This window comes from Triturus cristatus, chromosome 8 (genome assembly GCF_964204655.1).
Source record: "Triturus cristatus chromosome 8, aTriCri1.1, whole genome shotgun sequence".
Taxonomy (NCBI): domain Eukaryota; kingdom Metazoa; phylum Chordata; class Amphibia; order Caudata; family Salamandridae; genus Triturus; species Triturus cristatus.
Genome location: NC_140591.1, coordinates 412,125,528 through 412,153,462, shown reverse-complemented (window position 1 = coordinate 412,153,462; position 27,935 = coordinate 412,125,528). Strand labels below are relative to the sequence as shown.

Here is a 27,935-nt window from a genome sequence, read left to right as displayed (position 1 = left end):
GTTCGGATTCCAGGCCTATTGTTGTATCAGAAGTGTATTTGGATGTCATCTGCATACATTTGGCATATCATTGTATCATACTGATATTTAACTGCTGGCCTGACAGATCTGGTTCCTGTGGTTCCTCACATAACACCAAGCTTGATGATGATTCCACTGGCCTGTCCCATGTGTGCTGGCTTCAGTTGTGCATGAAAGACAAAAAGAAATTCAGGTTGCTCAGATCACCCCTGCCACCTTTTCAGTTTTCCCAGGAGAGTGCTGTGGTATGCTGTCTTATCAATAGCTGATATAAAGACCTAAGGAAGGAGATGGAACACCAGAGTTGACAAGTTCTTAATTATATCATAAGAGAATTTGGACTTCAAACTTCTTCTGCATGTCAGGCTACAGCACAAACAGGTCTCAGAATTCAAAAAGGCTCTGATAGCTACTCTGTGTATTTTACCAGGAGTTAAAGAACATCTTCTTGCTGGATTAGGCTGATGGGAATACATCCTTATTTTCCAAGGCTTTTGCCAAGCAGTATCCATTAGAGAATATGGAGGCTGAAGCTAGACTCCTTAGTTTGCGTCCTTTCTGGGCATTCGGCAGTGGTTACTGATTTGCCCTACCCTCAGAGAGCAGAATGAGTTTGTTTTTGCATTAAGGCGATGCAGGGCGAAATAACTGCCTACTGGGTGCCATTTCTGGACACATACCAGTGTTGTAGGAAAATAATTGAGCATAAAAAACGTTACCTGGAGGAGAAAATTAATAGAGCGCATGGCTCGGCCAGGGAAATTTTTAACACAGTGAAGACTTTCACAGATCCCTTGGCTCTTAAACAGTGTCTTCCTGTCTCTCAGGCCCTTTGCTCCCGCCTCTCTGACTTCTTTGAAGACAAGATCACGAAGATCTATGACACCTTCCCCAAGAATAATGATCTAGGGAGTGATACGCCTTTACCTGACCGCATCGAGTCTTCTTCCACCTTTTCAGACTTTGAGGCAATCTCACTGGAACACTCACTGATGGAACTGCCTAGATGCCGCTCCGGCTCACCACTTGACCCTTGGCCAGCCAAGCAATATAAATTATTGGCCTCTTTTCTTAATCCCTTCCTCAACTACATCTGGAATGACTCGCTCAAAACCGGAATTTTCCCGGAGTCTTGGAAACATGCCCAACTGGTCCCGATTTTAAAGAAAGCTAATACAGATCCTTATGAGCCGGTGAACTATCGACCCATTTCTCTGCTCCCAGCCCCTGCCAAGGTCCTTGAAAAGCTAGCGCAGCAACAACTGGCAGGTTTTCTTGAATCTCACGGCCTACTTCATGAATCCCAACATGGTTTTAGAAAGTGCCATAGCACTGAGTCTACCCTTATAGAAATGGCCGACTCTGTACGATGGATACTGGATGGGGGTTCAAGAGCGGTGCTGGTGCTGCTCGACTTGTCGGCAGCATTCGACACCGTCTCTCACCCCATCCTGATTGACCGTGTTCGGTCGAAGGGCATTCAGGGGGAAGGCCCTGGAGTGGCTGACCTCTTTTTTGTCTAATCGCACCCAGGCAGTCTATACTCACCCTTTTACCTCTGTTAGCCGTACCCTGAAATGGGGTGTCCCTCAAGGCTCGGCTTTGAGCCCACTATTGTTCAATGTCTATTTTTCTCCTCTGGCTGAACTCATTGCTAGGTCGGGCATCATAGCTACTTCCTATGCAGATGATATTCAGCTGCTTTTCTCCTATGAGAGTGCCACGCAGACTACTTTTGATCCTCTGAAGGATTGTCTGCGGGACATTTCAAAATGGATGGACCATAACTGCCTCCGCATGAATGCGGCGAAAACGGAGGTTCTCTTTTTCCATCAACCCTCCCCTCTTGATGCAACTCTCTGGTGGCCACAGGAACTTAGCCTTCCTCCTGTCCCTAAGGACTCTGTAAAAAATCTAGGGGTCAAGTGGGACTCAAATCTTTCTTTTAGCAACCAAATACAGACCGTTTCAGCCGCTTGTTTTTCCAAGATCAGGATGATTAGGAAATTCATCACCTATCTCCCTAGTGACACCGGGAAAACCATAGTCCAGGCATTGATTACATCTCACCTGGACTATGCGAACTGCCTGTATTTAGGGTTGCCCGCGGGCCTCCTACATCGGCTCCAGACAGTCCAGAATGCGGCTGTTCGGCTGGTCTGCGGGGTTTCCCTACGCACCCATATTTCGCCACATCGCAGAGCATTACATTGGCTACCAATCCATCAAAGAGCTGCATTCAAAGCCATGACCTTAGCCCATCGAGCAACTAGGGGTAGGGGATCGGCCTACCTCTCTGTTAGTATCCGTCCTTACTGTAACTCTCGGAACCTCCGTTCCAACTCCCAACATTTGCTTTCCATACCAAGATTCAGAAAAGCACGTTCTGTAGGTAAAACCTTCCAGGTCTGTGCCACAACTCTCTGGAACGAACTCCCGATCACAATTAGGATGATCCAGGAAGAATTACCCTTCCGTAAGGCACTAAAAACTTTTCTCTTTTGATAACCCCCCCAGGACTTTCACTCTGCTTTCACTCAGAAGCGCCGGGACACCCCGTTGGGGTAGCTGCGCGCTATATAAAATACACAGAATAAATAAATAAATAAATACAGTACACAGGTGGCTAATCTGCTGTGACAGGAAGAAGTGGTTCTTGATCAGCTGTTTCTTTCTCAGTGAAAAGGAGACCATGGCTTCAGGCTGTACAGTCTTTTCAATGCAAGGCTCGAGGCCATGGTTGTTGTAGACCAGGCTTTGGTCTTCGTGCTTCACCACTCAAGGAAAAGAAGGCATAACTAGGCTATGGTTATGAGCTCCACTCCACGCTCTTTCCAGGTGAGATATGGTATTCCTCTGTTTTGATAGCAGGGAAACATTTGTTCCTAATGTAAAATACAGTGGGTCTTTATTGACTCATTTCGTTAATCCCCCATAATGTTAAACCTCCTCAGCCATCATTGTTCTCGGCACTTGTCCTGTGCATCAAACTAGTAAGGCCAAAAGAGAATATAACGCAACTTTGTCATTTAAAAAAACTATAATTAAAGTGGTAGTGTCTGACATTGCTTCAACCTTCTACGTCATAGTGGGACAACTCGGTCAACAAAACTGAACGTTTTTTTCGTAAACTGCTGCTAACATCTATCACTATCTATAACACTGTGAAATGCATTGTATTCAGTCTCGCTTGCATGTGTTCCTTTCTACCTGTGGAATAGTGTACGATGAAAAACAATTAGTACAGAAAGAGAGGGATAGTTCCATTAAACATATCCATAATATTTCATTTTAATGAGGAAAGTATTTTATTTACCTCTCCGGGTGGTAGGCTGATATGTTTTTTTTTCGAAATGTGATTAATTGCTTCTTTACTTTCTCTGCCATGTCAGTCAGTTCTACTATTTTACTCGAAAGCCCTCTGCATTCTGGGACTTATAGTTTCGCTTTTAACGTTGTAGTTATGGGCTCAAAACTCCTAGCATGCATAAGGGTGTTGGCTAAAAAGCCAGGACTGGCTGAATGTGTAGCACACAACACAAGCCACTTGACAGTGTTGACCTCCCTACATGGGGCGCTCGTCTGGAACTCTGGCCAAAACATCTTCTGCATGTAAAGGAAGGAAAAAGGATTTCACCTTTTTCCACACTGCTTTCCGAAATCTATACAGCTCAGTACAAATGAATGTGGTATTTTAGAAGTTGATATTTACATTTTTGAAGCTGCTGTAAACTTTGCCGCTGCAGAGTGACTGGGGTTGACGTTAAATGTTGATTTTGAGCCTGACTCATCAGACCAGAAGGGCTTAGATTAACTGGTGTGTATGCAACATGCTAACATCGCAAGAAGGCATCTTTAGTGTGTTGTGGTTTGATTTCCGAGGCCTTGCTAATAACCCTAGACAGAGACCTCCCTTATATAACCTTTTACAAAGTCATCTTTCAAGTTTCTATGCGTTTTCATGATATACATCTGATGGTTATCATCTTTGTCCCCTGGTGGTGAAGAGTAGCCTGGTGCCATGGAAGGATTGCAGCCTGCTGCCTTTTACGTCACTGTCTGATTTTGTCATGATTTCATTTCCTTTTTTCCTCCTTTCATGTGTTTAAGCAATTTTGGTGAGTCTCTTTAATAATAAGAATTTCACCACAACGTTCAGTGTGATGCAGTTGCCTTTCTGAACAAGGGCTCAGCCTTTCCAAGTTTCTATTCTCATGTACATGGAAATAAAGGGTGGAGACACATTCTCGTTTGGCTCCATCCACTCGGCCTCATCTGTAATGTTTGTAATGTAAATTTTTGGCATCAACTTGTTCCACGTCTCCTATAAGAAGACTTTTTCCATAATAAGTTCGGAGCACACAAAAATCTCTACCTCAACAAATTTTCTGAAAGACATCCGTATCTATCTAAAATTGTTTCCTAATCTTATGCCGTTGCTTTTGAGGCAGCTATTTTTAGTATTTGCTTACTGATAACTAAACCCCAGTAGCAGGAAGGTATTCATTTGGAGGACTGTCTTCTCAGTAGACTGAATGTGCAGCAGATGTGCAGCTTCTGATCAGCCAGTGTTAGTGAGCTTAGGAGGAAACCCAAAAAATGCTTCTTTCTGAGGTAGGTAGCACGGTAGGTAGCACGAGGACACTAAATGTGCCTCGGCCGATCTGGAATGACAGACTTCCTGCAGGGATCTGATTTAATGGGCTCCTGCAAGGGGGTTCTCCCTGAGTGAGTACGATTCCAGAGATGAGGTCAGTTGTAGCCTGTGTGAAGTGAAGAACATGCTGGGGAGCAGCTCATGTACCTCCCCAGTCGAGTGTTGGCCTTGCGCCGTGGGATGGAATAAGAAGACAACCATTACTCCAACAGTGGCCTCTTCCAAAACTCGGACTTTGACTCTGGAAGATACCAGTGCCAGAGGGCAGATAGGCGTTCGAGGGCCAAAGAGCTAAACAGTCTGGCACAGCGCCAGTTCCATGGCTCCGTGAGCAGATTCCACAGGGACAACCTGGTCCAAGCCCATCTCAACGAGGGGCTTGACACCACACGTGCAGTGGTGGCAGAAGAACGTGTTGTTGGCAGCAATTGAAAACACACTGTGGGTCACCACTGGTTTGGCTATTATTGTCGGTTGGTGAGACACTGTAGGTAAAACGTTTGTATAATTGTTTTGTAGTTGTGTTTTGGTGTGATGCGTTATTTGAGTGATGCACTGTTATGTTTCTGCGTTGTTGTATTGTGTTAAGGTAATATTGTGTTATGTTGGGGCTTCACTTTGGACTTCCTGGGCGTTTTGAAAAGGTGTAATAAATCATGCCCTCTGTTGTAAGGAAGTGCAAGGTGTTTTTGTTTACTCTTTTTTGGGTGTTTAGAAAGGAGACGCTTTGGCAAGTTGTATGCATGTGTGTTCTATATAAATGTAATGTTTGGAGGTTGTGCTTGGTTTGCTTTTTGATGGGCTAAACATCACTCTTTGCTTACCTGCATGGATGGTTACATTTGACTGTTCTGAGGGGTATGGACTAAACACTATAGCCATAACGGATACCCATGGCATGATGTTGACCACCCAACACATAATGCAGGCCGTGGTATAATGGTGGTAGTTCTTTACATACTATGAAGCCCCTGAATATACTGTTACTCACGTCTGACATAAAGCGGATCCTGGTATTATGATGGCAATTCGTGGCATAATGGTGGCAATTCTTGATTGAATGTTGCCACCCTGTGCATGTGAGTGTCCATTACAAGCACCATCCTAGCTCTGGGATAATGGTGTGCATGCTAGACATAATATTGTCATTTTTGTCATGATGGCGCCCCACTTCTGCGTACTGCTTGCACCACCATAATAGTTGTAAGATTACATATATTGCAAGCATTGATGGCACAATAGTGCCCAACCCTGGTAAATTGCTTGCACCTGTATCATATTGCTAATGCTTTACGTTTTAACAACATTTTCACTTGTTCCTCGGTCTATAAGATTGGTGTAACCTATCTTCATCCATCCATGCACTCATTAAACCAGCCACAGATCCTACGTGGACTCACTTATTCAAGCATTCATAAATGCAATATAACAGACAGGCATCCATCCAGGTATTCATTTATCCGTGTAATACCCATGTATTGAATCGCTCATTCATCCATCTATACACTTATTCATCCATCCAAATATTTACTCAGTCATGGCTGGTCTCTGTCTAAAGTGGCATGGTGGGCAAAAAACAATGGACTGGAATTCGATCCAGGGCAATTACCAGTGGTTGGGATTAACAGAATCATCCAACTCATCATCTGTTCGTTTCACATGGTAACTTCTGCAGCAGCTGCATTTCAACATTTGGTGGCGAACATTTTTGAAGGTTTGAAGAAAGTTTTGAAAGGAGTGTGAGGAAGGTTTAAAGGAAGTTTAGGTCATGTTTAAAGAGAAACGGGTCCTTGTCCCAGATATTTGAGAGTATTATGTCTAACATGGTCGGATGAAAGACAGTAGATTCCTAAAGGGACAAGCAGGGAGCGGTCTGGAGCCGTCACAAAGAGTAAACATGTGGATAAATGCTCTGGTGCAAAATGCGAAATTGCTGGTTCACTACTTCGCAAGAACAGGTGGTAGGAGAAGGCAAAGGTTTTGCAAGGCGTTTCAGTGTTCAATGTTTGATAACAAAGGCACCGGGCTTTGTGATTATATTGACTTTGACATTAACCCACTGACCGGTGTATGTAGACAGGTTAATTTGTCAAATCTTTTTGATAAAAAAGTTGATCCATAAAGAGAACCGGTTGACGATGAATTAAGACAATTGGCATTTAAGTCTTAGAGTATTAAAGTTTTTGAGACGTACCTTGTCGAAGGATAGTTTGAATCCTAAAACGGATTGGGTTGAATTTGTGAAGAAAGCAGCTTAACCAACAAAAAAGGAAGCGCTTGTTGTCAGAATATTATTATGTTATGTTATGTTAAATCCATTTGTACCGTGCACAGATACTCAACAGAGTGTCCCGGCGCGAACTCAAGGAAAGGACCCACTGACCAGAGCACTATTCAAACAGGAAAGTTTTTAGCTTTTTTTTTAAAGATCAAAGAGTCATGAATACTGCGTAAAGTCAGGGGTAGAGCGTTCCATGCCAAAGCAGCTTTGTGCACGAAGGAGCTCCCGCCCAGCCTCTGGCGTTTGAATCTAGGTGTCAGCATCAGAAGCTGAGAAGATGACCACAGCTCTCTCGCCGGTTTATAAAAAACAAACCTCTTCTGGAGGTAGGAAGGACCCTGACCATATAGGGCCCTATGGACGATCACCAGGGTTTTTAATTTAATTTGTGCCTCCACCAGAAGCCATTGCACAGAGTGCAAGTAGGCGTGCAGACTACACCAGCAAGATATACCCAGCAGGAGTCTAGCAGTCGCGTTCTGAACGACCTGCAATTTGTTCAGGAGGTAGCCAGGGATGCCGGCATAAAGTGCATTGGCATAATCCAAGCGAGACAAAATTAAAGCACGGACAACCGTTTCTTTGGCAGGTCTAGAGAGAAAAGGCAAGAACTTCCTCAAGGCTTTTAATGTGCCGAAACAGGTCCCTGCCAGCTTTTTGACCTGAATGGAGAAAGACAGGTTCTCATTGTACCAGACCCCCAGATTTTTTGCGTCGTACCCATAGCATTAGGCATGGGGAATCCACGAGGCCATAACATCTCTCGGAAGTTAGCTAGAAAAGCACCATACAAGAGAACCTCTGATTTCTTCTCATTACATTTTAACTGTGCCTGAGCAAGCCAGCCAAAGACCGAAGAAAGACAATGTTGCGCTGCAAGGACTGAGACCACTGCCCTATCCCAAGAAAACAGGAGCTGGGTATCATCAGCATAGGCCATCACCTTAGCACCTAGTGACTCTGCTAAATAAATCAGCGGAGTCACATAGATGTTAAAAGGAAGGGGACTAAGGATTGACCCTTGAGGGACACCTGTAGCTACCCGCTGTGGCTCTGAAACACAAGGTGGTAGCCAGATCTGCTGTGAGCGGTCTTCCAAAAAATATTTAACCCAATGCCAGACAGAGCCAGAAATCCCAATCTCCGAAAGGCGAACCAGAAGCAAAGAGTGCGGTACAGTGTCGAATGCCGCCAACAGATCGAGCATAACCAAAGCCGCTCTCCCGCCGGCGTCCAGACACCCGCAAATTGCCTCTGTCACCTCCAGCAAAGCAGACTCTGTGCTGAACGAAGCACGGAATCCCGATTTAGCCGGATACAACAGGCCTGATCCCTCAACAAAATTAGTCAATTGCTTGGTGACGACCTCCTCACAAACCTTAGCCAAGCTTGGAAGCAGTGATATGGGGCAATAGCTTCCCGGTATCATTGGGTCGAAGGACGGCTTCTTAAGAAGGGGAAGGATTTGAGCCTGCTTCCAAGATAAAGGAACTCGACCCTCCAACAAGGACATATTAACAATTTTGTTGACTTCGGGATTAATCATGTACGCAACCGCAGCCAAAAGTCTAGCGGCACAGGGATCGGTCGGAGAACCCGACTTCAGAGACTTAAGAATTTTAAGCGAGCAAGCTGGCTCAATAGGCTCAAAAATAGACAGATTGTTAGTAGGAGTGGCGGCCAGCCGGCCCGACAAACAGCCTGAGAAAGCCGAAGTAAATAGAGTAAAGCTGGCTTGTATAGAGCAGATCTTATCCATGAAAAACTTTGCAAGAGTGTTGCACCAAGTTTCTGAGACTGGTGCAGCTCGAGCTTGGGCACTCAGGGACATAAAGCTTTGCATGATAGAAAATATTTCTTTAGATTTATTGTTAGCCTGATCAATCCGTAGAGAAAAATAGCAACTTTTGGCAGCTGCTATAGCGGTGTAGTAGCTTTTTTGTTTGGCTCTAAGTAACATATTTGCTGGGAGGCCATAGTTGCTCGCGCGCCATGCCCGTTCCATTAATTTACACTCGTGTTTCAAGGCTTTCAATTCCAGGGTAAACCATGGTTTAGAGGGAGAATCTCTGGCCAACTTGGGCCAGCAAGGTGCGGAAAGAGCCGACACAGAGACAGCAATCCAATCAGTAAAGTTGGACAGATTACCCTCGACATCTTCCTGGGGAGTAGGCCGAGACGCGGCCAAAGCGATGGAGAACTGAGTAGGGTCAATTTTTCTAAAAATTGGTGGATGATGCCAGTCAACCTGTCTAGCCTGCTGGGTAATATCCCAAGAGAAACAACCAAGAAAATGATCAGACCAAGATACCGGCAAAGGCTTAGCCACCTGAATCGGGAAATTAGAGCACACAGGGTCTAAAATATGGCCCCCTAGATGGGTAGGATGGGAGACCCATTGAGAGAGATGAGCCAAATGAAGGGAACTAAGGAAATCGGCCGAGTCTCCTGTATCAGATTGGTCGAGATGAAGATTAACATCACCCAAAACCAAGTAGCGAGAGAAGTGTAATGCTCGCTCTGCCACCGCATCCCCACAAGATTTAAGAAAAGCCCTCAGCGGGACCGGGAGGACGTTAAATAAGTGAGCCCCCTAGAGTAAAGTGAGGTGAGAACTGCGCGTCCGAGTAAAGGCCATTAAATAACGTTACCCATGCCGGCGTATAGCGTGCAGAGACTAGAGCACTAACCGCCAAAGTCAAACGGCACAACAAGATGGCCGCTGCGACGAAAACTGGCCTCAGGAAAGTGCGAGTAAAAAGGAAGAACGGAGTTTAACACACTCCGAGCTCAGGAGAGCTAGAATCAGTCTCAAAACACAATTATCAGAGCCCTCCAATAAATTCCCAATCATGTTCTTGGTGGATGCAATGAAAATACACAATAGTAGCAAGCCCCCCAATGAATTCCCCAATAATAAAGCAGCAAAAAAAAGTTACAAATATTCGTATTTAAAAGGTACAACAACAAAAATGGACCTATCCAGAGCGCTGAACTCAAAGTTCGTAAAAACACTTTGCAAAAACTGTTGATTCTCTGAGAAGTGCGTTGAAAATGGTATCTCTTTTGAGTGCACTAAAGTTGCCAAATTTGTAATGCTCTTTCGTTGAACAATCTCACTGTGACAAATAAATCTATCTCAACCACTAGAGTCAGTCGTAGATTAGGAGCAGCTGTTCCTCTTGTGGGATAGGGCATAGAAGAAGTACAGAATTACCATCTGGTGCTTTGAAATTGAAGGAAGAAGCTATTTATTATTTGAAATAAAGATATAAGGTTGTTTTGGGGCTATTTCTCATTAGAATGTTATCTATGGGGAATACCTTTTTTATACACATCGATCATAAACCTTTTATTCATGCTTTTACTAGTAAAGGGCCAACTGCACCAAAGATTTTTTCGTGGATGTTAGGTTTAAATGGGTACATCTTTAGAATAATATTTTTACTTGGAGATAAGAATGTGGTGGTGGTCGTCTTATTTACGTTACCTTTGAAAAGAGATCAGGAAGTGTTGGAGCATATGACGGGGAGTATGCTGGTTGGATAATCACTGGGGCCAACAAAGAGAAATAGCAAAGGCTGGGTGAGGAAGATGTTACTCTGAGGGTTATCTGGGGACACATTGTGCAAAACTGGAAAAAGGGAGAAGTCAAAACTAAATATTCTAACTTATTTGGGGATGTGAGGCAAGAATAGGTGTGAATTTTATTAGAGTAACCAAGTTGGAAGTTCTGCAAGTGATCGGAGGCAAGTTGATGGAACTAACACACAAAGGCAGTAAGGATACTGTCATCAAAAGTAGAAGGCCAAAAAAGTGTTGGTGCTGGGAGCGGATTCTTATATAGAGAACATGATTAAGTATAGTTCAACATTTGCAGAGAGTGTTAAAACAATAGTTACCAGAAGACCTACTCTGTCACTTGTGGAAGCGTCAGAGAAGCAATAGATTGAATTGGTTTTTGACATTATTGGGGTCACTGAAGATTATAGGAAGGGAGGAAGGTGTGTTCTAGTTCTGAAATGGGCTTTTAAATTTAGTAGGCTAATTTTTTTTTTTAAATCTGATGCATTTTGTTGATGTTTGTGTTTCTTCTGCAGTGTCTGAGCCTTTGTCCCAGGCTGTGGTCCAGCATTTAAAATGGATAATGCAGAAAGATCTCTTGGGGCAAGATGTCTTCCTCATTGGACCCCCTGGACCTCTCCGTCGCTCCATTGCCATGCAGTACTTGGTAAGTTACAAAGAGTGGACCACCTGCTTTTATCAACAGCATGACAGCTTTTATCTCACTAGAATTAACGTTGCCTTTTTAATTCATAATTGTCAAAACGTCTGTAACATGTTGAAGTGTGAACAAGAATCACTGGAATCCTCGCAAGCTGCCCACCTTAATGACTGCGCCACCACTGCCAAGGACTTCAATGCTTAATATGGTGGCATGTTTCCTCCATGGTTTTTGTTATTATAAGCTCCTCACATTTCTGGCCTTTTGTACACTATGTTGTATGGATTTAAAGGCATTATAGGAATGAAATGTTAAGATTATGATAATAGTAATGCAGCTGTTATGTAGGATGTTACGTTTTTGTCAGGCACGGAAATGGCTCGGCAAGCTGGACCTGTTATTACTTCCTGCTAGCAACATCCAATGCACCACTGCCTCAAGCAGAGAAATGAAGAGACATTTCCAGACAGGAAATCCCAGCTTTCCAAATATTTAATCCCAGCTTTCAAAATATTCCACGTGAAAGGCGTTGATTCACCAATAATGCTGTACGTTGCTCGCTGAGCCCTGCGTAAGTGACATGCCATGCACATTAAGCCAGAAAATGACTTAAGCTTTTACCACTCCAGGAGGATTAGATTAGTAAAGTACAGCCCGAGCCCAGATGCGCGTACTGTAAAGTCGGCTCCTTATGTGTTTTAAGTGTCTGGTCAGACGTCATCAATGAAGTACTCGGTTAGGCCATACATGAGCAAGGCATCTGTACATGACCAATAAAACAACTCGAAAGCTTAGTGTAGCTGATTATGCAAACTTTTTCACAACTGACCATTGAGCCCAACATAAATCCCCTCCACCCTCTCAGATGAAGAGCATTCCATGCAATATTCTTCCAGCCCCCCGCATCATATCACTGATAGCGTGCACTTGGTAACATGGTAAGCTCTAATGGTAAATCCATTTCATGTGTTTAGTTCATAATAATCTAATTGCATAATGAGAAAATAATAAATGGGAAAAATACCCCTATCATAAAGTATAAGACTGTCACAAGTCGCAGAGGTGTTTTTTGACCATATAGTGAAAAGAGACTGTTTTCAAGTGCCTTTGTAAGGGCAAGGAACTCTCAAATGACTTGCAGTATCTTTATAATAGAAGGCAGAGAGTATTTTATTCTGCATAATATGTGTCACGCCATCACCCTTCCCTCAAACTGCTTAAGTCCTTGGGTTCCTGCTCCTTCATATGAAGGGGATAGCATGTTTGCAGGCAGAGAGAATAAAACTGTAACCTATAGTACGAAATCAAGCACACCAAGAACTCGGGGAATGAGGCATACTGTTGAATACTGTTAGTGGCCAAAAGGGGATCAGATCACCCCTAAACTCGAAATGCTATGTAACAGTGGAAATATTAATAAAAGTGTAATTAAGGAGATAACATAAGCAAAGATCTTTTAACTGATTTAACATTATTTCAATTATGCTGTATGCCTACTTCAAATGCGATGGTGATGATGCATAGCACCTTTTGATTCCGGGGAAGCGGTAATGCATCCGCATCCTGCACTCCATAGCCTGGCTGTGGGAGTGAGTTGAGAGACCTTTGCACACCCACCCAGCTCTGTAGACTGGGTGAGAGGTGCCTTAAAATGCCTCCCTTGTCAGGAGTAGCCTGTAGTTTCTACTCATGCATAGTGGTCACTATGCCGCTGCCCGCGTCCCACGCAGAGGGACATCAGCAGGGCAGCCTTCTAGTGGCCGCCCGTCGCAGCATCCCCCCCCCCCCCCGCTCCGCCTCGCTAGCGAGGCCGCGCCCAGGGAGGGGAGCTCCCAATAAGTTTGCCTTTAGGAGGCGTGTCGATCGGGGGGCGAGGCTAGACCCCCTTCTTAGGCGCCTCTCTCCCCCAGATCCTCCTCTGCTTCCTGCGCGCCGCTCCTACCTGGCCACGCGTATTCACACCCTTTCCGCTTACCCTGCGCGGCGGAGGCGGCAGTATGCCTCTCCACAGACATTTGACAGGTTAATGGGCACGGCTAGCGGAAAAGCCAGATGTATTGTCGTAATTTAAGGCAGACGTGACCCAGGTATTGGCAAGATAGAGACACTGCCAACTATGAAGATATGAACGAGATCATCACTGGGGCTCACAACATATTATTTGATAAAATAAGAGGTTTCATTTTCAAGCCACGATGTCGGTGCAACGAATTACCTATAGCACAGCAACACCGGGATAACAAGGACTGTAGGCAAACCTATTAACTCCTTTCAGCAGCAATAAAGTCCAAAAGCTAGCTTCTTTTCAACAAGCAAGGAAATTGGTTACGCTGTCCCAGTGGAGAGTAAGGAAAGATTGGGATAAACAGCGGGACTAGTATAAGACTCTATCGTCGAATTTAATGTAACTTAATTTGCAAGTAGAAAGGCTAAAACGAGGGAGGAGCCAAGATGGCGATCGGGACGGCAGCGTAGGTTCCCGGCTCCGTGAACCTCCGCATCCCGCACGGATATCCTGCATGAGATCCTTAGTTAGCGCTATATGCCTGTGTTGGTGATTGAGAGCGGCAACCGATCGCGTGATTCTGAAGTTTCTGGCGGCGGTACCGCCGGAGAAATGTTCACCTGAAGTTTGCGGCCTGTGCAACCCTGGAACCGGGACCTCGGGTGGACAACATGGCCGGGCGGCAGTTCAACAACAGCGGCCATTGGTGACTGGGTGGGGTCGGAATACCGGAGCGGTGCGGATATTGGCCTGAAATTCGCCGTGGTCATTCCTACCACTGGGCGTAGCGGAACGAGTGCATGCCCGAGGTGGCAATTCCAAGATTCTTCGGTAATTGCCTGAGCCCTCGCCAGTGAGCTGCCCGGACGCTGCCTGTAACTCGTCCCGATTTTCGAGGGCTGCTCCCGGATTTTCGCGGGCGCTCGTCCAGGGTGAGGATGACTGTTACCTGTGACTACACACCGGATACATATTTTGCCTGCCCCCGGAACCCTGTTTGCAGTAACATGGAACTTGCTGCGCTTGTGCCTGAGTCCTGGTCCCAATCTGGGGTGGAACTACCCTGCGGCCATCTTGATAGGATGGATTCTATCATCCTGTACACTGGGTCTCAGCAAGATTGGGAGTGTGTAGCTAAGAGGAGCGTAGCGCAGCGGGCGCGAGGAGCTGTGCTGGGGTACGGTGACCTTCTTGAAGCTCTCGGTGCCCTTCGTTCCACCCTGGTTCACGGCGCCTGGGTACTGGGGAGAAAGCTTGATGGTATTGCGTCAGCGTCGGAACAGTTGCGATCTGCCTGTCCCCAGGTACCCAGGGACTTGTTTCACTTCACACAGGAGGACAGTGTCGTGGCCGCCCCTGTGAATAGGGGAAAGCTGGAAATTCCGGACAATGTGCCAACGTGTGGTCGGCTGGCTGTAGGTCGGGTCTGTTCCGGAGGTTTTAGATTTGAGCAGAAGGTTGTGGCTTTGTCCCACGCACAGCCTCCGGCGACCCAGGCAATAATCAAGCAATGGTCGCCTGCTCTGGCCGATTCCTACATCCTGGACCTTGTGTGCAGTGCATGTCCTGGGGCAGTACTGGGAAAGATGATCCTCCATAATGATGACTGTGTTGGTATATTTTGGACGCTCCTTTTCCTCGTAACATTGGACAGGGCACTGGGTCGATGGGTATGCATCGATGGATTCGCAAAGAGAGGCCAAGGATAAGACTGATCCTTCAGAGGTTGTCATCTAATAGGCGGGCGGGCTCAGGGGTTGCGTGCTTTCACGGCATAACTAATAATGTAATAGGTGCATAACGCTCCCCATTTCTCTTTGACATGGTTGATTTTTTGTTGATTACTGTTTGCTTTGGGGAGGAACACATTGTGCGGGAGGGAGAAGCCGGGAGCATGTTTGAAGGCCCTCCTCCAGTTTATTAATACTCTCTCCACTCCCCCGTTAGGTGGGGTTTCTTTTCTTTCTCCTTTTTCTCTGTTTCTTCTATATTTCGGGTCTGGTTCTGGGGCGACAGGCACACTGCTGGGGGGGGGGCCGTAGTCATCTGCAGAGGTGCAGGGTGGGGGGTTGGGGGAGGAGAATTTTTTAGTTTTTTACTTTGTTTCTATGGCCTCCTTTTTCTTCTCTTATCTTTCTTTGTCTCTTTTTTCTGGGGTCAGTACGGTAGGTTTCCTTCGTTGTCAATCACTACTTTTTCATTTGTGCCTCAATTTCCGTGGTGCTTTCTGGGTCTTAGGGCAGGGGACCGCAGGCGCAAATGGCTCGTGATATTCTTCCACATCCTGAACCTCCTGTTTCGCGCCATTGACTTGATAGATTGCTGTTTATTGTTGACGTTTACTATCCTGCCTGCCATTTTTCGCTGCTGGGAAATTGTTTGGCACCTGATCCTCCCATTCTCTATGATAAAATGAAAACCTTTTATATCCTGGTTTCCTACTTGGGCTGCTAAGTGACCAAGAGTATACTAGCATGGAGATTCTGCTCCCCGAGATGCTGCCTGTGATTAAAATCTGCTTTCTGTTAATCTAACTGCTTAGCGGCCGGCCCCGGGGGTTGTAGGCCCATACTTGTCTTTGGTTGAAATGTCAATAAAGGTTTTTAAAAAAAAAAAAAAAAAAAAAAAAGAGAGGCTAAAACGAGGAGATGTTGCTAAGATATGGGTCAGTTTGTAGTAAACAATAGGATAATACGATGTGAAAGGAAGAAAATTGAGATACCCGTGATGTCAGCTTGTGTTTATATACGTAGGTAAAGTGGTTAACCCACACGTTACCTTCACCCTGCTTATTGTGCTGTAGCTGTTGGGAACACAATTCCAAGCCAGGAAGGCACCTAATTTGGCCAATTGAAAAATCTTAATAGGATTGCAGGTCCATAAGCGCCTATTTCACCAATGCCTTGTTACCCATGCCATATTTTCCAGCCTGAGAAACATATTTAGGTGTTGCTCTTCTCGCTCAGCCTCTCCTTGGAGCCAGGGAGGTGGGAAACGTTCACAAATTTGGTCCTCGAGCTGAGAGATGTATTCTTCGGCAGCTCAGTCAGTCATATTGGCTTTATCCGGAGTCATGATAAAAGCCGTCCATTTAGCAGTTACGTTAAAATGTTGTCCTGCTGAGAAATCATGCACCCCTCGCAGCAGCAGTAGCAATTCAGGAACCATGACGCTATCTATACATCACCTTTGTAGACAAAGTGGAAATTAAAACCTTCTTCGTGCTAGGTTATGAAGGGAATCGATGGATTGACAAATTCAGCTATGGTTCAGTTCTGGCTCCATATGTAGGTGCTAGATCTTCCCAGAATTACGTTAGGAAGATCTGCAGTGGCATCGCTAAGAAAGTTAGGAACACCAGTAACGTCTAAGCTGAACGGCAGTGGGGCCAAAAGACATCCTTTGTTAGTCTGCCCTGGGCTTCTGAGTAATGTTGCAAATTAATGCCGTCATTTACGGGTTACAGAACAGGACCCATAATTTAGCCCACTAAAAGCTGGCTCGCAGGGGCAGGGCACCTATAACAGCGAAGGGAGGAAGGGGGGCTCTGGCAGCGTCGAAAGCCTCCCCAGAGCTGTGGCGGAGTTACAGGGCGATCTGGAGGCAGAAGGGTACAGTAAGGGTACCTCTGCGACAGGCGGTACAGTAAGGGTACCCCTGTCCGGCACAGTAAGGGTGCCCGAGCCAAGGTCCGGGAGCCAAAGGAGGTTCTGCGAAGACCGCGACGGCGCCCCGTTAGTCCTTCGGGCGGTTGGGGGGCCTGACCAACCGGGGGTGTGCCACAACACGCTCCGCCCCCGTCAAAAGGGGCGGGAGTATGCGACAGATCACGTGATCCAAAGGATGATCTGAAAATATGTGCCGCACTGCAGGGCATCGACCCACCGTGCGTGCTGGCTCGACAGGCGGGCGGAGCAGCGAGGGGCTGCTTGCCCTGGATCGCCCGTAAGATAACCCACTTATCGTCATACTTATGTTGTATGAAATAAACCTGCAGCAGTTCTTCACCCACAATGAAAGTGTCAGTGTAATCTATGGGTGACGTCTGTGCATGCGTGTTGAGTGGAGCGGATGACGGTGTGGTCACTATGCATCCGCATCCTACACTCCATAGCCTGGCTGTGGGAGTGAGTTGAGAGACCTTTGCACACCCACCCAGCTCTGTAGACTGGGTGAGAGGTGCCTTAAAATGCCTCCCTTGTCAGGAGTAGCCTGTAGTTTCTTCTCATGCACAAAATGAATGCCCATTAAGAAAAAAAGAGTAGTAACTATATATGTTGTAGTTGAGTCAATTTCAAGGTTGTTGCATGTTTAGCATTGTTAGCTGGAATACTGTGGAAACGTTTGCCTTTCGTAAAGGAACTCTATGGAAGGACTAGAAGAAGAAAAGGCATATTTCCAGAGCGCCATACGTGGGAATGAAATGCCGACGGAAATAACAGACATGGTAAATCACTCTGTTTGTAATGCATCGCGCTTTGCCTGGCCTGCGGAGCTCAGCTGATGCATTTAGCATTAAAGCAAAATAAGGCAGGATTTGCCCACTCAGTGCACAAAACATCTGGACGCGGTGTAAATGGCGCCTAATCTACAGGACAACTGTACCCCCAAACCTCATGACAGGAAGTGAGTGTTGAGAGAATGTAACCGGAGCAGTGAACCCGATGTGTAACCAGCAGTTGGAAGCGTTCTAGCAATGGTATGTGCTGAAAATCAGGCCGCCCACGGAGCATTCAAGCAGTCACCAACTACTGTTTCTGTTTGCCGTGTCAGAGAACTTTACGCGGGAAACTTACGTGACACATGTTTTTTTATTTGCCCAAAATCTCGGGATGTTGAACCGAGGCCGGGATTCGAACTTGGTTCTCCAGTTCCCAAGTTGCCAGCCCTAGCCATGAGAGAGAGTTTGCCCAGGGCTAGACTTCATGCAGGTTATGGTGATGGACATGGCGATTACTGTCAGACTCCTTTTGTTTTGAGTACGTTCCGGAGTAACCCATGGTGGATTCTCCGACACTCCACACTAAATATATAAAATGGTTAGTTCGCTGTCAAATGTTTTCACTCCAGGGCGTAGTTATCGGTGGTGCATCCGGTGCAGTTCGCTGGGCCCCAGAGATGGGAAGGACCCCGACTACCACAATCTCATGAGCCCTGAGAAGGCACCTACTAGCAGAGGCACTGGAAGTATGGGTGCTCCTGCACCCCAAAAATAACTATCCTGGAGTTCCTTAGGTGAATAGGTATTAAAGATGGCTGCCATTTTTTTTATCTTGTCACATTTGATGTGCGTTCGCAGACACAGGCCAAATATTTGGTCTTCTGACAAATTCCTGCATTTTCCTTGAACATGGAGACTGGTGACCACTTTTCTTTCTCTTTCTGCAAAGTGTGTGGATTTCGTAAAGATATTGTTGCCGGTGTGAAAGGAAAGGCTGTAAGATGTCGATTTCTTCTTACATAGAACACTATTTAAATACCTATTAATGAACTGTACAGATATTTTAAAATAAATAGTTAGCAAAGTTTGAATAAAGACTTTTTCCTAATTCTGAAGTAAATTTTAATAGGATCCAAACAAATCAAGACACTTTCCTTTGTGATGTTCAATGGCAACTATTCACTGTAACTCAATTTCAACAGATTATCGTTTGTGTGCTAAATAGTTTTATCAGGAAAACTGTATGTCTGTGCAAATGTAGTGGTCATTTCAATGCAATATGTCTGGTCTGTAAATATCAGTGTGCTACCACACCATGCTTTAGTGATATATTTGTTAAAGTGTGCTCCAAAATGCAGCACCAGCTGGATACTACACGCATACCATTTTCTTGCTGAATGGGCGTGGCTCATTTGCAACACTTTTCTTCATGTCATGCTTGGAGTTTTCAGAATCCCTATGAGTTTAGTGATGTAGCACAGATGGCCGCACCCCAAGTCTAAACATTGTTCAAGCACTACTGCCTACTAGGGACACAAGCTCCTTCAGCATTGGTGCTTGCTGTTGACTCATCTGATTCCCTCAGCTGCATGAGTCCGACTCCGGGCAGCAGAATCCACTTAGGCACCTGCAGGTGCACTGCAGAGGCCTCATTGCACGTGCACTGAATGGTTCAGCAGTGTGCATGCTCACTTTTGTAAATGCAGGGCGCGCCATTCAGACATGGCTGCCAAAAGAGGTCAAAGAAGAAGTTATGCGCATGCCACTGTGTGTCTTCTTAAGTCAATACAGTGACAATAAACACAGAAGATTGTGGTTAGTAAAAGAACATAGGCTTACTTAGGATAGAGTGCTGAAACTGGGAAAATAAATTAGTAGGTCTCTGTGTGTTTCATTTTATGCAAAATAAATTAGACAGGTAACTTTAAAACACATTTTTGGAGTTGCTAATGCACAAATCTGCCTTATTAAAACCAGTGTAAGGACATAGTTATTATCCTGAGACCTGGGAGAACTCGCTACAGTTTTGGAAAACACTGAGTTGGGTCCCAGAGGGAGATACTGAGGGGGGTGGGGGAGTGGGGAAGTTAGAGTACCTGCTATATGCAGTACAGTAGTAGAGGTAGGCAAGCCAACAAATTAGCGGGGAGACCTGAGTTATGGGTTTGTCTTGCCTCTAAGAGCCCAAGCACAAGCTGAGCAATGGGAACATTTGGCATGGAAATCATTCAACAAATATTATGTGAAAATATGATAAAGTAGATTCAAAATTCCAAAGAGTGTATTGGTTTAACTGGAATAAGAGGCATTTATTAAAAGTGATAGTTTTGAACATGAACTTACAAACATTCATGCCCAGTCCCCTTTCCGGCGAAAATACCATTTGTGAACTAAGAAACAAGTCAGTTTTCATGTGCACTCTATATGTGGGCTATATATAGTAACAGTATAGTTAGTTAAATCATACACAGGAGAGGTTTTGTTCAGCACACATCCTTATGTATTTCAAAGTTTTTAATATGAAATAATGAAAACATTAGGAGGCATAATAAAATAAAATGACTAGGCTCACACAATTTGGTCAAGTGACCTAGCCAGGATTGATCCCAAGTTTTCGAGTTTGATATTGTGTACTTCAACAACTAGATTTGTATCCATTTCTTGCTCTTCTATTCTTCGTGCATGAGGTTAGAGTGCGTTCCATGTCTTTGAAGGAAGCCTGCACTTGCCAGCCCTGCATTACCACACTTGTTCCATGTCTTTGAAGCAAGCTTGATGTTGCAGTGGCTCTTCAGTGCCACACTTTTTATGTTTCTTTGAATGAAGCTTTGGCTGGTCCTGCAGTACCACATATGCTGTGTTGTTGAATGAAGCTTGTACTGACTGGCCCTGCAGTAGCACACGTGTTTGTTGTCTTTAAAGGAAACTTCCACTGGTCTTGCAGTACCAAACTTGTTCCATGTCTTTCAGGGAAGATAGTGACGCTCTTGACCAGTGGTGCATGTCTTATGTGTGAGAGTCAAGGACCTGCTGTGCTCCTGCTCCCTGTGTTCTATCTATATCTGTGTGCTTTAGCTCTGACAAAATGACTGTTTTAGCGGTCTTACCAACCTAGTGTTCCCAAAAATAATACAGATGCTTTGAAAAAATGGGTGTTGGATAAGCCCACATCAGTTTTTTCATCAGTCAGAGTGTCATCCGTCTATTGGTTCAGCATTTTTAGAACAGCATACATACAAGTGCTCTTTAGCCATTGGCTTTGTTTACAATGTTTGTCTCTGTCTAGTAGACAGCTGCTGGTGTTTATGATGTCTGAGAGACTCAGTAACATTATTTTGCCTGCTTAGTCTGTGTTGCTCTGCATCCGGAGAAGTCAGACACCATGAGGTATTTCCTTTTGTTCATCCCCCAGCAGCTCACATGTAACTGCAGACTAGTGCAAATTGAGTAATAAAAGTACCAGTGCCTCCTCTGCTATTGCTACTGGACCACAACTTTCTTAATGCAAAGCGCCAGGCACCAATGCTGCAAGCTTCAAAGCCATGCCCCTATCTTGAAACGCTATTCTGCATATTCTATCATTTTTTATTGTTCCAAGATGGCAGACCAGTGCAAAGCTTTTCTTTTTAATTTTTTTTTATAAAAGCACATGTCCACACATTTAACCCCTTCAGCGCGGCGGGAATTCCCCCGCGGTGCTGAAGGGTTCGAGCGCGGGCGGGGCCATGACGGAACGGTTCCGTCATGAGCACAGCGCAACCGATGCTCATGACGGAACCGTTCCGTCATGGGCATGGAAGGGGTTAAATGGCAAATGCTTTCTTCTTTGATTAGATAACATAAGTGGACATTCAGGCTTCATTGCAATTTACCTCCACAGCTTTGAATTGCACTAGAGTACTGATGCACTATGCACAGATAGTGCCATGGGAGGCACTGATATTCAACCTGTGCCTCCTATGCCACCATCTGTCCAAATTTTGCTCCTTTGTGTGAGCAGTGTGCTTGTGTAGGTGCAGAATAGCCGCCATGATTTGTAAGTGCATTGTGAGTGGAGTACTTGTGTAAATGTAGGATTAACATTGTGTTTTGTGAGTGCAGAGCAACTGGTCTACAGTTTGAAAGTTGTGCCTGTGTGGGTGCAGATTGAGGAATATGTCAGTGTGATTGCAGCACGAGGGGTGTGTCTATGTGAGAGCAGCAGTATGAGTGTGGAGTCCCTGCTTGTTATGTCTTTGTATCCGTGCACTTTACAAGGGGCAAACCTGTTGCTTTTGTAATGCTTTTTAGGGTCATGACTTTGACTTACAGATGTACACTGTAGGGAGTGGAACTACAATAGTGTATGGGAGTGGTAGTAAGTTTTGATATGACATATGCAGAACATAGCGAAAGAGGTTGAGGAGTGTCGAGGGCAGCTTACAGACCAAGATGTCATCTAAGTGAGGGGTCCAAATTACTTTTGCCTGCACTAGGGCTCAAGGCAGCCTAGCGCGCCACTACACTTTGCTAATTTAGAAGAGCTTCAAACAAGTATAAACACATGAAATAAGCCATTGCAGAGTAATGTGAATAGAAATTGGAATTGTGTGAGTAGCATAGAACAAACATTCTCAACACAATATTTATGCTAAACACAAGAGAAGGACCGTATTAAAGCTCTAAATAATGTGCTGTTATGACATACAGTAGTAAAAATAACAAGCATCAGAAAGCAATCATGTGCAGGGATACAAGCTGTTCTGATTTCTTTTACCTACTTTGGTTCACTCCCTCCCTGAAAGGAAATGGAGGGATTGGATATGAGTAGACTGGTGGACAAAGGGAACGAAGTGTCGAAATTGCATAAGCTAGACCTGTTTAAGCAAAAAGATAATAAGCTGGAGGACATGAGGATTCCCATAAGGGAGAAAGATTGTGAAAGAGTACCGCATAAACAACACGCAGTTTCTGGGGAAGCAAAGACGTAGGGAAAGGCCTGGGAGATGCTGTAAGTAGCAGAACTCTGCAATGAGCAGCAAAGTTTACTCCCTTTGTTGGCCATAAATAGAATATGAAAGCAACCAAATTGCACCAGCCTGGGCCAAGTCTGTGTATGCAGTATTCAGCGGGAGAATCAAAGGGATGTGGTGTACTTGCCACTGGAGCACCTTGCAGACAAGAAGCCAGGAGGTTAAGAAGGGCCCCGTGGATCCAAATTATAAAAACCAATCTGCCACAAACTACTAAATCTTTAAATAAAACTAGTCTTGACACCCAGTCCCAGTGCCAATGACACTAGCTACACTCAACTCTTTTTTTGAATCAATCTTTCTAATAAAACAGCATCGAGACACCCATGGTGCAGGATTCACATCACAATAACTTAGCAAGTCCCAAGCATATTGATAAATCATAAGCATTCCTCATATAGTAGTTGACATCTCTCGGGTTAGTTGCACTCAACTCTCAATGATGAACCAGCTTGCACGTCTGTGCAGAGAATTTCTAACAGTCAGGAGAAGTGAGGAGGATGCAAAGAGAAGAGTTTGATAGATCATACAGGTTTTAGAATGGGCTTCAACATCAAAAACGCGACCCTAAAGGTCCTGGATGACATATTTCACAGTTCTGACCAAGGTCACTCATGCCTACTGGTCTCAAGTTGCTTTAAACTGTTCAAACCAACTGTTCCCAATTATTGAAGAGTTGAAAACACACCTTTATCGCCACCAAAATGATCTCCTCCTCAAACACCCCCAATTTAGAACATCTACGGCATGAAAATAATCCTTCTCTAGTGCAACCACTTTAGATTGGAAATGTTTAGCCTTGACCTCAGGGCTCTGATGCACTCTCTGTGTTCCGAAAGAAACCTGAAAGTTTCCTCTACGGACAATTTCTTGACTAAGCTTTATATAGCGTTTACTGACTAAAGAATGGAGGCATTGTATATGCTTTACGTTCAAAACTGTTAACCCAATCTCAATGTAATCCCAACATGTTAACTTTATCGCAGTATAAAACATCGTCATACTCTGTCCATGTTTGATATATTTGTGGATAAATACATAAATACAGATATGAATATTTTTCCCAGATTGTCTTCAGATCATAACTTTGTCTATCTCCATTTGCCATGCATCATGTATCATGGTGGACCTTCGAGAGGGCAGTTTTCGGAGAGTTGTACTTTAGGAAGTAAATGATCAAATAGATGAAGGAGTTTTGAGCCAATAATCTTAACACAACCCAATGTGCATCAATGTGGCATGTTCTAAAAGTTGCTGTGAGATGTTCAACTTGTAGGTATGCAATTGTGAGAAACAAAAAAAGCAGATTTCGAGCAAATGTGTGTATTGTAGATTGAGAATGCAATTGCTATTAGAGTGAAATTATCTATAACTTGGAAACTTCTCTCTGGTAGTTAACCAGTCTTACTGTGCCATCCAGGCTAATGATTATAAACTAATGGGGTAACCCAATCAATGTCCACGGACCTGGGTATCATATAGTATAGAGAACAGATGGTCCTAGACTCTTTTGTCATGCATCAAATCAAAGATGAACTGGTGCTAATTTTACTTATAACCAGCTCAGATTATATACATGTTGTAATTACTTCCATTCAAATATCCTCACTCTGTGACCTTTCCTCTTCTACTGCGCACATGAGCACTACTCTTTTACACCCTTTCTTTTGGAGCAACCTTTTGTTTGATATACACGAGGTAATGTCTTTACCTTCTCAATCGTTTTGTGAATAAAACAAATAATTTCTCTATAAACAGTGGGGACTATTTCTAGGTGCATATTTTGCAAGTATTTCTATATGTATTATTTACCATGTGCTGATTTTATACATGCAACGAATGATACTTTAATTATGCACGTCTTTGAATTGATGCATGACAAAAGAGTCTAGGACCATCTGTTCTCTATACTATCCCGGCTAATGAGGCAGAAAGCTGCATTATCATGTCTACAGTATCAAACCCAAGTTTATGAGAATAGTGAGGCGGTATGGTGTATATTAGCATATAAAATGAAAGGAAATGTTCCTGTAAATAGTATGACGTTTATCAATCTCTCTTTGGCAATTAAGGCAGTTTTTAAGTATGAAGTTGGTAAAAAGCTCTCGCAAATGAGACCTGGGAATCCTATGCCGCATGAGTCGAGAAGGAGCCAAAAGGTCACTTGATTGTTACCTAAAACAAAAAGGAAATGAATGGCCATATTGGAGAACAAGGCATTAATCATAGTCCAATGGGTAAGTCACTAGCCTTAGTTCTGGTAGACCTGAGTTCAAATCCTGGCTTTTAAACAAATTGTGAGTATATAGTCTGAATGGTCGCAAATAAATACCACTGACCCATTAGTGGAACACTAGCTAATACACTATTTGATGACATGCAATTAGTATGAGAATGCGGGCAGTATCTAGTGAGCACACAAGATGGAACCTATATCACTAAATGTCCCGACCCCCTAAAAAGATGATGAGGCAACTACCAGCACACATTAAGTACTTGTTTTGGGAGGTGGTAGGAGCTTCCTTGTGAACGTGAATTAAATTTTTTAGGAAAGTTAGGGCTGCGCCTTTGAGACATGAAAAGAGAAGGAAAAGGTGGGTAGTGAGTAAAGAAAGGGAAAAAATCTACTAACAAAAAAGTGAATAATTATTCTGTTTAAAGAAGGCACATATGGTAACTTTTAATACATCTATCTGCATGTTTTTTTTTGTTGAAAAATTTTTATTGTGCAGAGAAAAGGTTACAAGCACGGGCCTACAACCGCCAGGGCCGGCCGCTAGTAGTTAAAGTGGTCAAGCAGTTCAAAAACAATGACTGGCCCACAGGGGCTCCGCTATATTACAGTAGCTCAGACTGCACGTAAGGGAAGTCAGGATACACACTTTTAATATAAATAACAACAAAAATAAAGAAAAACAAAAAGCAAGGCGAAACGACATTGAAACGGGCGTCAAACCACAGCCGGGGGACTCCACACCCGACCACCCGAGGGCGGTCAATAAAAGGAGGCCTGAGAGGGAGGGGGGGGCCACGGGAGAACCAAATCTGTACTCCGAAGTACGAGATAAGCAAGGAACCCTCAAGGATCAGGGGGACGAGGCAACCCCAGACGTATCCACCAGGGGGGGAGCACAGATAGACCCGCGATACACGTTCCACTGCCCCCAAATTCTACCTCATGCCCCCGGTTTACCTCGAGCCACATACACAGTTTTCTCCCTGAACATGCACCAGTCCATGTTCTCCTTCCATACAGACACGGTGGGAGGCCGTTGGGAACCCCAAAGCTGCGCTATATCTCTCTTTGCGATCATGTTCCCCAAGGCCGCCCACCGAGCCTGAGCCGCATTATAGTCATTGGGCTCCCATACATTCAGAACACAGCGACGCACCTCCGGCAGCAGAGCGACCCCGGTGACTCGTCTCATAACATCATGCACCTGGCGCCAATATTCCGCCACCTCGCGGCATTCCCATAGGATGTGGAGAAAGGTGGCACTGAGCCCGCAACCACGCTTACAGAGCCCGTCGTCAGAGAACCCCATCGAGACCAAGCGGGGGCCCGTCACATAAACACGATGGAGAATCTTAAGCTGGACCAGACGGAGACGGGCCGGGATGGCCACCTCCTTAGGGGATGACAGTGCAGTCTGCCAGTCCTCGTCGTCCAACTCCACCCCATCTCCCATCCATGCCTCCCGAAGACGCACCAAGAGGTCAGCCCGATTATTTATCAGTTTTTTGTAAATCAAGGAGATAGTACTGTCGGGGACGTGACCGTCGAGTATGCGGTCCTCGAGAGGCGAAGAAGCAGGGACCGTGGTCCCCTCCCCAAAGACCGAGAGCAGGGCATGCCGAACCTGTGCATAACGGAAGAACTCTCTTTCACTAAGCTCGTGCTCGCTCTGGAGCGCCGCGAAGGATTTAACCGCACCTTTAACCCATAGGTCCCCCACTCTGCTGATGCCGATCGTGTCCCAGTGCTCGAAGCCTTTCGTTGTCCATAGGCTTCCCAAGCGTTCTGAGGCGAATAAAGGAGTGGCATACGTTAACCGCTCACTCCAGCCCATCGCTACGTTCGCCGCCTTCCACACACGTACCGCAATCCTAGTAGGGCCCGTGAGGGTCCTACCAGCGGATCGAGAGTAAAGCGCTCTGTTATAGTTACCGCCGGGAAGCAGGAATTTATCCATCTCATATGCCGGGTTCAAACCAGGAGCGTACGTAGCATGGTTAATGGCAGACAGCTGGGAGGCCCAATAGTACCGTCTAATATCAGGAAGCGCGATGCCCCCATCATACCAGGGGAGAGTCAGCTTTGCCAAAGCGATACGCGCTCGCCCGTCCCAAACCAGTCTCCTCTGCAAGCTCTCCACCTCCCTAAAGTAGGCCGCCGGAATGACATCGAAGGAGTTCTGGAGTGCATAAAGAAATCTGGGAAGGGACATCATTTTAAACAGCGCCGCGCGACCAAGAGTTGACAAGGGCAACTTACACCACCGAGCCGTATCCGCCCTCAAACGTCGGAGTGGAGACAGGAGATTCTGCTCATAGCGGACCGCCGGATCCAACGAAACGTACACCCCCAGGTATTTAAAGCCGGACTGAGATATTTGGAGCGGAAGCCGAGGCGGTAAGAGAGGAAGGCCACCAGAGATAGGATACACGCAAGATTTGGACCAATTAATTATCAGACCCGAATTTCTCCCGAAGGAAGTAAGGACATCAAAGAGAACATTAAGCGACTTCCGCGGCGAGGTGAGGTACAAGAGAATATCATCCGCGTACAACGAGACCCGATCCTCGAAGCCCGGGGCCCACCGGAGCCCCCTGAGCGAGGGCTCCCAACGGAGCCAGGCAGCGAGCGGTTCCAAGGCGAGAGCAAAGAGCAGAGGGGACAACGGGCACCCCTGCCTAGTTCCCCTCCCGAGAGCGAAAGGCCGAGAAACCCGCCCATTAACAACAACCTGAGCCATTGGTCCAGCATAAAGAAGCTTCACCCAGCTAATAAATCCCTCCCCAAAGCCAAACTTCGCCAAGACGGCCCAAAGGAATGGCCACTCAATGGTGTCAAAGGCCATCGTGGCGTCTAAGGAAACCAAAATGGCCGGTTCAGAGAAGTACTCCGCCCTAGCGAGGACGCCGTGCAGACGCCGTAAGTTGAGATCGGTATTACGATGAGGGATGAAGCCGCATTGATCCGGATGTATCAAGTCACATATAACGCTCAGCAAGCGATTAGCGAGGACCTTAGCAAGGATTTTGGGTTCGGCATTTAGTAAGGAAATAGGCC

General features: G+C 45.3%; 1 protein-coding gene across 1 annotated transcript in view; it reads left to right on the top strand.

Annotated features, from left to right (window-relative positions):
- Nucleotides 1–27,935, top strand: part of VWA8 (von Willebrand factor A domain containing 8) — a 1,291,603-nt gene that overhangs the window by 144,610 nt on the left and 1,119,058 nt on the right. The window contains exon 3 of the mRNA XM_085621802.1: nt 11,060–11,190. Within this exon, the coding sequence (XP_085477928.1) occupies nt 11,060–11,190 (131 nt within the window). The remainder of the gene's footprint in view (nt 1–11,059; nt 11,191–27,935) is intronic.